At 36.4% G+C, this 12,268-nt stretch overlaps 1 protein-coding gene across 8 annotated transcripts in view; it reads right to left on the bottom strand.

The window, feature by feature from the left end:
* LOC125675334 (cGMP-inhibited 3',5'-cyclic phosphodiesterase 3A-like) overlaps positions 1-12,268 on the bottom strand; it is a 100,079-nt gene extending 87,811 nt beyond the window's left edge. For 6 of the 8 annotated variants that reach the window (XM_048912927.2, XM_056160580.1, XM_048912926.2 and 3 more), the window contains exon 1: positions 9,035-10,002. In XM_048912927.2, coding sequence (XP_048768884.2) covers positions 9,035-9,907 — 873 coding nt within the window. In that variant the 5' untranslated portion in view covers positions 9,908-10,002. Of the gene's footprint in view, positions 1-9,034 lie in introns of all 8 variants that reach the window. The other 2 variants (XM_048912924.2, XM_048912925.2) reach the window with 1 other exon arrangement.

The following is a 12,268-nucleotide window of genomic DNA, read 5'->3' as shown; positions in this document are numbered from 1 at the left end:
ATATGAAGGTCACATTAGTAAATGGCAAATCTTTATATGATGCTAAATATCAGTATTTAATGGCATAATAGGTTATTTTGCGATGCCTGCACGTTACCTTGAAAAGAGGAATGTTTTCCCCAACAGAAAAGTTTAAATTTTATTTATTTTACGATTATAACAAACAAGTTCTACAACTTAATGCTTCTTGTCAGCTTGGATTTTGGCATGATTGCATGTTGGGGGGAAAGTGGGGTACCCAGAGGAAACCCATATGTCCGAATGGGCGATAGTAACAATATACCTTCTTATATACAACCATTGCCGATTCTGGGAATTGAACTTGGGTTGCAGCGGTGAGAAGGGATTGTTTTAACCATTACACTACTCGGACACCACAGAGTAAAGAGGTTTGACATAATGATACATGTAATTGGATTCATAGGGAACAAATTATTTTGCTGACCATGAGTAGTAACTGCTGATGTGGCCTGGAAACATTCAATCAAAACTGTTAGCATTGATTCTTTTAGGTAACTCCACCCTCTTGTGACCTCACATTACTCTATCATGGGTTCAAAGTAGAAAAACTGTAATAATTCCCACTTAATAACTTAATTATTTAATCAATAACTATAAAGAAAATGTATATATTGCCACCTTTTTAAAAATGTCCGATATACATGAACAGATTGAGTATATATTAAATTAGCATTAGAAAATCACAAATTAATCTTGGACATCAGGGAAATATTCTAAAATTGTATAAAAGACATATGTGAGGGGTATTTGAAAAGTTCTGAATATTCCTCATTAAAAGTAAAATGCTGAAATCAAAACATGTTTTTGGCATGTACAAAAATGTCAGGAAATATGCTTTAATTTGTGATATATCACAAAATATTTTCTGACAAATATGACGCAATATATATAGTTACATTATACTCAAGATATATACCTGTCCAGTAGACTGACATTAAAAATGTTAAATATTTTGCACGTTAAGAGACACGTACTGCTTAACAATTTTGTAGATCAACATGTAATCATGTAGCAATTAATGGTAGGTAGGGTGGGTTTGACAATGTACTTTTTCCAATATTTTTATATGCACAGCTGCAATATTTTTACAGGCAAAGTTTGATTTTTACAGCAGTAGTGAACAAGAGGTACTGTGAGCAATGCTCACTAAGAATACCCCCCGCTTACCCCAATCTCCCAAAGGGTGTTGGTAATAGGTAAAACTTCAGTATTATGATCCAAAAGGTATCTAGGAACACAGCATCTCCATGCGATGAAAAAAGCCATTAAAGAATTTATGGAAACCATATTGCTACTTCGATGTCCAGTGCGCTTGACCTTTGACCTTTTGACTCCAAAATCGATAGGGAACATCTTCATCCCATGGGTAGTCCATATGTATGATATGGTGACGGTAGGTGGAAAGGATAACGCTTTAGAGCCTGGAAACCATATTGCTACTTCGATATCCAGTGCGCTTGACCTTTGACCTTTTGACCCCAAAATCGATAGGGAACATCTTCATCCCATGGGTAGTCCATATGCATGATATGGTGATGGTAGGTGGAAAGGATAACGCTTTAGAGCCCGGAAACCATATTGTTACTTCGATGTCCAGTGCGCTTGATCTTTGACCTTTTGACCCCAAAATCGATAGGGAACATCTTCATCCCATGGGTAGTCCATATACATGATATGGTGATGGTAGGTGGAAAGGATAACGTTTTAGAGCCCAGAAACCATATTGCTACTTCGATGTCCAGTGCGTTTGACCTTTGGACCCCAAAATCGATAGGGAACATCTTCATCCCATGGGTAGTCCATATGTATGATATGGTGACGGTAGGTGGAAAGGATAACGCTTTAGAGCCCGGAAACCATATTGCTACTTCGATGTCCAGTGCGCTTGACCTTTGACCTTTCGACCCCAAAATCGATAGGGAACATCTTCATCCCATGGGTAGTCCATATATATGATATGGTGACAGTAGGTGGAAAGGATAATGCTTTAGAGCCCGGAAACCATTGTGTCTACAGACGGACGGACGGACAACCCGATTCCAGTATACCCCCCCACCCCCCCCCCCCCCCCCACAACTTGTTGCGGGGGGGGGGTATAATAATGTAAGCTTGAATGAACCTGGAACCCATGCACTGAAGGATTAACCCTTGCCCCACAGATGAGCCTCAAAAGATCTTAAAAGTACTAGAACATATATATTGAGGGAGTTCAGAGAACACATTAATATTGATGAAAGATGAACATGATAAATTCAAACATACACAAAGTGGCAGTCTTCATTAAAACTCACTAGCCGACTCCCCAAGGCTAAAAATCCATGTATGATGTATATATGTCAGTCAATTGGTGTTTGAAATAAATGATTTTAATCAATGGAACCTTCGGGGTCTCATCCACTAGCAATTAACTGACTATAATTAATTAATAAACATACATATTTTCTTGTTTATGATATACCTTTACAAGTGACTATTTCAATGAGGCGAGTTTAAAACACTATCAATGTGTATTAAAAAGTTGTGAGTTTAAAGTCACACTCATAATTAATTGTCACTATCATGTGACTCGATATCACTGAGTCAAACCTAAGACGTAAACATAAGTTGTGTTTGCTCTTTCACCAAAATACTAGAAGTAAGAATCATAAGTCTTTCAGATAATGACCTTAAAACAGAGGTCAAGCATTGGCACATTAAAGAATCCTCACTGCTAGACCCCTGAGTGCGAACTTGTGGAACTTCACCTACAACTCACGAGACATCTCAACGAGTGAAAATATTCTCAACGAGGAGTAGAACAACACCACATTTCATACAGTAAAACATGGGAGCATCTAGGGGCTTTGTCCCTTAGGACAAGCCCCCTTGGGCTCAGACCAGGGCTTGCCCTGCTGGACCCATTGAGTGCCCGAAGGTGGAATCACGACTCCCTGCCTCTTAGATATCTTCCACACCCTTTACACTGAAATCCTGGATTTGCCCATTACTTCTGTACTAAATGAATATTGATTAACTTGCATTCATGTAAGTACTTTTAAGTTTGTGTTTCAAACAATTTCAGTGTTTAAATATATAATTTTTCATGACATTTTACGTATAATTTACTTGATCGTTTAGTATCTCGTTTCTACAAAATATCTTGGGGTATAATACCATGTTGGTTTTAGAGTTAACATATTTTGACAGTTCCTGATTGTTGCAAGTAAAAGTGTATATATAGTCAGCTCTTATGTATTACTAGTAAAATTTGTATAAATGGATATTATACATACTGTAGCAAAGAATAAGAGAAAAATCTTTGGAACAATTTGTTATCGAACCCGGGACCCTTACATTGCTAGTTAAGCAATCTCGTGCAATTTACAAATTGTTTTCACAAGAAGTCTACACAGGGAAATGACTTTGAGATGTGTACGTACATCTCAAAAACTTGTGTTTTGTTCACAATACAACTTTGATAACACTTGAAGCTCAGATACAGCATGTAGAATTTTTCATGTCAATGCAGAGAGAATCAAACATAAAAACAAATTAAAGTCAATGCAAAAATCACTTGATTTCCATTTTTCTAATATCATTCAAAGCAGACTCAATTTGGATGAAACACTATACATACTTGACATCACAACAACAGAGCTTTTAACTATTAATGAGTTCTGGCTACAATGAATCTTGGTCCACAAACTATTTCATTTCACCTTAAAATACATACAACCCTCAAACTCTTTGAAACCTGATGCAAAGTGGACTGAAATCCAGCTGATGTGAATTTCCTGGGCAGTTTATCAGAATTGATTTTTGGGCTATAGCTATCAGCATAATGGATTGGGTTGATCAGCAAAGCTCTCTACCATAGGGCCTACAACATGGTCTGCAAATCAACGGAAGTTGTGCTCTGACCCTATACAACTTTTTCAATCTTAACTGTCAATAAACACATATCTGGTAATTTTTCATATGAATTTCATAGTCTTTGATTTCCTTCCTGTTTTGGGGTTTGGCTCTTTTGGGCTACAGCAAATTTGTTTGAACTCAAAATATCTACTGACTAGAAGTTTCCGATTTATTCCTCTGGGGGTTAGCTTGCCAGAGGGTAAGCATGCCATGGACAATAAGCAATTCCTTTCTTGTATTTATACCTCTTTTGAAAATTAATCTTGTACTTAATCCTTATATGCATTCTGTTTCATTTAAGAAGGTAACTCAGAGAAGATTTATTTAAAGTATACAACATTGATTTTTTGTACCATGTAGATTTGCATAAATTGGTATTAATTAAGGTTTAATTTTAGGATCGATCCATTACAAGCAACAGTGTTTCCTCCAAATTGTATTTGATATTTATTACTTGCATTGTATTAAATGCACTCCTGTAGAAAAAAAAATGACATTTGTCTAGAAACATTTCTCACAAACCCTTTTCCCAAAAACATTCTTCTATAGTCACAAATAAAGAATTATAGTACATGTATAGCTAGATATATATATACCAATAATACCAAAGGGGGGGGGGGGCAGATTTTTTCTTCTTCTTTTAATACCAACAATCTTCTGTAAAACTTCATTCTATATTATAGATCAATAACTTTCCCTTCACACTATATCCTTTCTTTTTTCCCTATACGTGATCATTCTGTTTTCAAATAAAAATTGAATCATGTCAGTGTCTTATTTTACGATTACACAGGGGTCTGTTTATAAATACATGTTCACAAGAGGCACATGGTGATGGTCCACAATGCTCACCTGAGTCACCTTGGACCTGCAGTTCTTCAGAAGATAATTTTCCCTCTTTATTCCCTCAAAAAGTTTGGACCCCATATAATATGACCCCACCTTACCCCATAGGGTAATGACTTGAAACTTAAATGTACACATCTGGATGCTTCAATATCAATATTACTAACAATAAATATGAAAGTCCTTGCTAACTCCATTCATTCAAAGGCTATAGCAAAAGGTTAAAGTTTTTGCAGATAGACTAACAGATGGACAAATCAAAAACTATTTTTGCCCCCCTCCCCCCAATTATAAAACCAAAAACCCTACCCCTGGAATCCTGAAATTTACAAATTTGATAAAGCTAGGGCTACCTGCTCCTTCTAAATATCCATTTAGTTTCCATTTATATCAACAGCAATAAAGAAGGTCTATATCATCTATAAATGTTTTACACATTACACTATATACCATGCCTCGCCTTGGAGTCAGAACCTCTACCCTGGGGATCATGACATTTACAATTTTGGTAGAGGCCTTCCTTCTCTCCATGTTCAATTGTTAATGCACCATGGATGACCTAATTCACGGGGACAAGACACTGATGATACTAGACTTTTTAAAACAATAAAACAGATCCGCCAGGACCTGACATGGTATAAAGTATTCACAGCCTATATGCATTAAATAAGTTCTATTTTATGCTCAGTTTGTCAAATTGTTCTTCTGAGAGGAAGCTAGGACCTGTATGCAGTTACCAAGTCACAAACAGACCAAAACACCCACTTGCTAGCTATAGGCAATGGAATCAACAGGTGGTACAGATAATTAAAGGATGTTTGGACAAATTTTAGAAGAAACTTTATGCAAGCAGCAAGTTATGTCATCAAATCTATGGAAAGCCTCTGAAAAAAGATGATTTCTGTATGAAAAATAGATCTATAGGGAATTTTTTTCAAAGAACCTAGCAAATCAAAAATTCAAATAATCTTCACCTTTAAGTTGATTTAATTGCCATTGCAAACATTTCCATGCAGCGGGTTTTTTTTTTTAATTAAAAAAAACAACAAGGAAATAAATAAAATGCCCCAGCAACAATGTCCTCACACTCCTTCACAATCTACATGAATTAAAAAGGGTTGGAAAACTATCAAAATATTTACAAATATATATAGGTTGCAATAAATGGAATTTACAATGTTCATCTGCCAGAGGCATGTTTGTTTTGTGTGTCTATGCTTACCTTAGACAATATAGTAAATAAAGATAGTAGTAATAGCTCTCAACTTGAAAGGTGTTGAAGTACCTGTGAAGTAAGATGAAGGGCTAAGCTACCTATCTCATCCTCAAAGGCGGTCAAGAGGTCATCAATGTTTAATGAGACAGAATCGGGCAGCCATAAAGCTCATTAGTGCAGTCTATGTGGTATTTGATAATGATTGTAATCATGATTTCAAAAAATTACTTTCTCAGCACAATCAGGATCTATTTCTAATACCTTAAAAAATCACCCAAAAGCTGCTTCCCCTGTCTTTCTCTTTCCTATCTACAAGTTAAATCATTGTACATTGGGAATATTCTATAACTCCCAGTCTCCTTCATGCATTACTTCTTTTAGAGTATGGTAGCAGTTCCCCCCCCCCCCCCCCCCCCTCAGTTATTGAACACAGCCCTTTGTACTATGGATATTGCTGGGGGCAATTGAGGGAGATGCAGCATTGATGGCAATATGTATGGTGTTTATATCATACAAATGACAACAACCTTATTTGGTTCGAACTTGAATGGGCAAATATTGAGCTGTGGCAATCATGGAGAAGCAATAGGCAGTTCATCTAATGAGTATCAAGCACCTTTATCACCAAAGGCTTGAATCTGCAATAAACAGGCAGTACACTACAGGTGAACTACCTAAGGTCTGTCTTAATTTATTTCAACAGTTTATAATGGCACCTTGCATCACAGTAGGTGTCAAAAGTCAACACAATCCACCAGCTAAGTCAACGGATTGCAGATAGGGTCTTCATATCCTGCTAGGCCTGCCTGATAAATCACACTCAGCCCACCGAAAAGGGGAGAAATTTATGGCTAATGGAGAAAAAAGTGCAGCATTAATTGTTTACATTTGCATCACAATTGAATGTCACATCATTACACCCAAACAAAATGTCAACTTTATGGTAGATTCTTATCTGTTTCTGTGAAGGAAATGGATGCTTTTCAATTGATCTCAATTGTTTGTTGACTGGAAAATTTAAAAACCATTACATGAAAAACTATTTAGGCATTGACAATATGGTGATTCAGAGAAAACTGATGTGTAGACATTGTGTTACTGGGGATGGGGGGGTGGGGATGGGTGGGTGATGTATTCTCAGTGTTATGACTGTTGATCAACTATCACAATACACCTTTTGAACAATTAGCTCAGGACCACTGACTGACAAGAATATGTATACAGAACTGATTGGCACATACTTATATGCAAAGTTTAATTATACATATATCTACACCACCAGGTAATTAGGAAATGGGGTCTACAAGACATTAAAAGATCCATCGAACACCTGCAGAGAATCACAAATATTTCTACCGATATCTGAACCTTGCACTGTTCTTGTGGTGACAAAATACTATGAAGCACCTCTGAACCATGGCCAGATAATACATTGGCAAACCTATGAGTCCTTTAAACTGCTAAAACAAATGCACGACGTCAACTTCTTTGGATCAGATTATAAAATCAGGGTTAATTTTGTATATAATACAGTCAATGGAACAGAATTTCTGTTAATCTGTGAACCAACATGTTTGCTTCGACACTTTGGGGATACTTTGAAAATGTTTACAGCCAGATGAAAATTTCAAATTCATTAAGACATGTTTGTGTTCATTTTTGTTTTATTCTTCCATCTGATTTGACCAAAAAAATATGAAAATTTTCAGGCAAATCTATTATTTTTTTCTTAATCTTATAAGATCATGTACATGTATACATACATTTAAATTGTTTTCCTTTAAGTTCTCCAATGAGAACATTTGACAGAGCAAGCCACAGCATAAGTTGTAGGCCCGTGCTGGTTTACATAAATTGTGGTTTCATTTTTTATGCATACTACACGTGCGGTTTCAACTTTGATTTATTTTGATGTAACACCGGATTACGACACCTTCGTAATGGCTCATTAATTCAAATTTAAGCTACAAAATACATTTAAAAGGAATTAGATATAGTGTATGTTTTATTTTTTACTGAAAGGTGAATGTTCCTATGCAAATATTGATAAAATAATTTGTAATGAAAACCTTGCCAACATGAAGCCACACAACATATTTAGAGGAAAACAGATAGATCTACAAAAATAACCAAGCTCAAAAACAACAAAATTTATGAAAATAATAATAAATTTATTTATACTTCAGAATGTTTGCCTTTTTTTATATACTGATGCAATCTGTCACCCCATTTAGTTCCACAAAACGTCCCATGCATCCTTGACATTGCACAATAAAACAGGTATATAAATATATCTGATTGCTAGAAATAGAAAAGCATTCATCAAAGTTGATGTTCACATACCAAATTAATTACAAGTCAAGTTATTCTTTGGATTTGTGGGGTCGACAGGTTTGTATAAATGCATTTAAAACACAACACAGAGATACCTCTCACTAATGGGATTACGCCTCTTTACAACTGAACAGGAAATATCTAAACATACTCCATGTTTCATTCAACATGTTCAAACCACCAATGAGTTATACATGACTGACTGACTGTAGGCCAACAAAATTATGTTAAAGATTGAGCTTGTAAAAAAACATGTAGAGTGTAGACACGCACATCATAAGTGCAGATGTCTCAGAAATGACAAAATACTAAATGTTACCATCATGCAAAATTTAAAACTGAAATTAAAAACCATCATTCATGAATAAAATGATGCAGTGCATATTTCTTCAGTAAAAGATAACTGGGATGATAAATGCAGTCACCTTTTACATTGATATTCATCCTCAAAGGAAATCTATACACAGAATCTCTTTATATTACGGGGTCTAATATCTGTCCATTAAATAGCACATTAATAAAGACCACCATTGATTGATTTTATAATTTGCACAGGAGAGGCGTTCGCATTTTTGAGCATGCAATTTGGGCCTTCTCTTTAGTACATAAATGTTGGTGGCCGACATCAAGAATTCAGCAGTGTAAACTCAATAATGCATTCTGGTATGTTGTGCAAGTGATTCACATGTTTGCATGAAAAAAGTTTTGACGCTTTAAGCTTACCTGTGATTTTCCCAGAGCAGGCAGGGAGACCCTCCTATCCCGCGTGTGATTGGCCGTTGACCTTCCTGGAAATCCTCCCTGGGAACTGGAGCTAGAGCGCCTCTTGTATGCTGGAATTTTTCCATCTTGGGTCATAAAATTATTTATTGGATGTTTAAAAACTGTTTCCATATATTTTGATATGAATATTCCTGTGAGCCCACAAACATATGAAAGGTATGGCCTGAGACTTTGAGGAATGTCCCCCAATGTGGAACAGGCTAAAAATCGGGTGAAGCTGACCAAAAAAATTACCACCACACTGTGCTGAGTTTCCAATGTTGAGAACACGCTTGCCGAACAAACAGCAAAGAGAACTACAAAGACTACTAGAGGCTGGGTGATTTGACTGTAAGTACCCACCCCCTCACCCCCAGCTCTTAAGGAGGGACTTTCTCCCTCACTCCAGGACTGAATGAAAATTTGCGCTATGGACTCCCCCACAAAACAGGATGCAAAGAGGAGATACACGCTGGTGCAACTCCATGTTTTCCGTAGGCCTACCGAGAGCCAGAAAAAGCTCTGGACAATTGTAAACATTGGCACAAGAAACCCACATAGTCGGTGAAATACTGATCCTATGTCACATCTAAGTAACTGATATAATGCCACGAGAGACACCGCTAGAATTAATCCGTATACTGCACCTAGATGCTGATTTGAGATCTGACTGGCCGTTCCTCCTAACCAGTTCAGTATCAACGACAAGTTTCCCTGCTCTAAAGGCTTCACGAGCACCTGGACGTAGCCATTATTTTCCGAATCGTCGTCATCTTTTTGCGAATCATTTTTCGACCCCCTTCTCGCGGAAAGGGGGGAACGGTGCATAGCCATTTCAAATTACATCGAGATTTTCTTTATGTACACCGACCTGCTACCAAACACACAACTTCTGCAATACACAGGAGGAATTATGGGTAATAATTTATGCACTGCCCTCTAGCGGTAAAGTATTCGTAAACAAGGAAGCAAACATATTCTACTTTCACATTATCCACCTGCTATATTTAATCAGGTATATTTCTTTTGTTGTGCGATGCCACGAGTATTGTTTCTCATTAACTGTTTTCAGACGAACAGCAGTATACAAGAATACTCAACAATCGATAAAAAGGTGTTTCTCTTCACGGCAGCGAATGACTGTTAGCGTGGCACTAAAAAAAAATTTCAGGGCGGATCTAGGATAATGCATTTCAAAGTGTGTGTGGATTGGGAGGGGGTTATAATTGAAGCCATTGGTTGATGTGAAAATCGTGGATGTGGACGAACAAGATATTTTCCAAATTAAGACCCTTAACAATCATGCAAAAGTAAATTAACGAACACTATATATATTAGCTTTTAGTTCTAAAAGCATGCCGAGTATTGCCTAATCACTTTTTAAACAATTAGTGTAGTACCTGTATACATGGTATATTTTTACATGAGACTTGTCTAAATATCATTTATGAAGTCTAATAATGCAAAAGGTGTTCTGATGCACGCTATCGAAGGAAGTCGATAACATGCGATCATCAAAAGATGGTGATCACCTTTGAAAATAAGATAAAAATAAATAAATTTATATAAATCTGTGCGTATAGATTATTGATACAGTACTACGCGTGTCTTTACGATGAAACTCTCGTAACCACGAACGTATGCGGTGGTGAATTAAGAAGAGAACTAGACAACATACAATTGGTTGGACGATTTGTTTACAACACATCTAAGATGTCCTGCGTAATCTGATAGATTATTACATATGGTGTATGTTACCGCTAGCAGACAGACGTTCTCGTATCCTGGAAGTCTGCTTGAGGCAAATTCCATCACACTTCGTAGTAAGGTTCATTGAAAAATAAATTAAGAACTAATGAGTTTTAAATGAGAAAACGGAATCTTGTAATTATTTATTGATTGTCTGAGGAAACCCTGAAGCAAATTACATCTTGTACTTTCACTCGTTGGAAAAGAAATCTCTCTCTCTCTCTCTCTCTCTCTCTCTCTCTCTCTCTCTCTCTCTCTCTCTCTCTCTCTCTCTCTATCTCTCTCTCCTATATTCCCATATGCTCGACAATGCTATAGAGACAGTAAATATGTTTATCCAAAAGTCTTTTTATATATAAATCAGGGTCAATGACAAAAACATAAAGAATGATAAGAAATATAGTCATTCCGAAATTATCCGCATTAACGCTGGTATTGAAATTCAACGGATCATATAAATATTTCATGAAGCATTCAAAACAGATAATTTTCCAGTTTACTGCTTCTTTTTTAGTCATCCAATAGTATTTTATCAATCACAGTCACCAAGCTGTCAAGCATGCATTGCAGACTCCATTTTAATAGAGCAATATTGGATATATGCCGAATACCACGGTGTGTGGTTTAGGACAGGTGGACGAGATTTTCTATTCTAAACAAAAAACATTTTTTTTTTTTAAACATCGTTCCTAAGACATAGAATTCGTTTATTCGAAATAAAATCCGTTCCCTCGAAATAAAATTCGTTCCCACGAAATAAATTTCGTTCCCTCAAAATAAAATTCGTTTCCACGATTTTTTTTAAAATTTAGAGCAGGTTCTATATTTACATTAACTTCGAATACCTGCGGGTAAATAAAATTCCTTTATCGGTGTCATGGGGGAGGGGGGTACCCAACCTAAATTTTCAAAGGGGGTTGCGACGCATGTTTGTATCATTCCGCTCAGAAGAGGGATTGATTTTTAAATAATGAAAATTTTTGTGTAAAATATTTAACCAAAGGGGGTGGAGGCAACTCCTGTGACCCTCTCTTGATCCGCCATTGTTAACAACCGTTGTCTTGCAATTACACAATAAATCTGTCGCAAATTTAGTAACTTTATTTCACACACATACGCGCGCGTGCGCGCGCGTTTTTTTTTTTTTGGTTTTTGTTTTGTTTTGTTTTTTTAATATATACATTTGTGACTGTCCTAGCTTTTATTTTGGATCGAGTGTAATGAGTACCTGGACATTCATGGCCTTCCATGCACTTTCAATGACCCCAATGTTTAACGATCAAGAATCTTTAAAAAAAAAAATGAAGCTTCAATTTCTTATGAAGAAAACAACTGGAAATAAGAAGGGGGGGGATTCTTTTATTTCAAGATTCTTTAATGCATGTACATAAAATATGTGTGTCTAAAATATTGGGGCTGCACCTGGTGAACTTAAATTAAAGCACG

The sequence above is a fragment of the Ostrea edulis genome, chromosome 3 (genome assembly GCF_947568905.1).
Source record: "Ostrea edulis chromosome 3, xbOstEdul1.1, whole genome shotgun sequence".
NCBI classification, from domain to species: Eukaryota; Metazoa; Mollusca; class Bivalvia; order Ostreida; family Ostreidae; genus Ostrea; species Ostrea edulis.
Note: the sequence above shows the minus strand (reverse complement) of the source record. Positions and strands in the feature narration are given on the sequence as shown.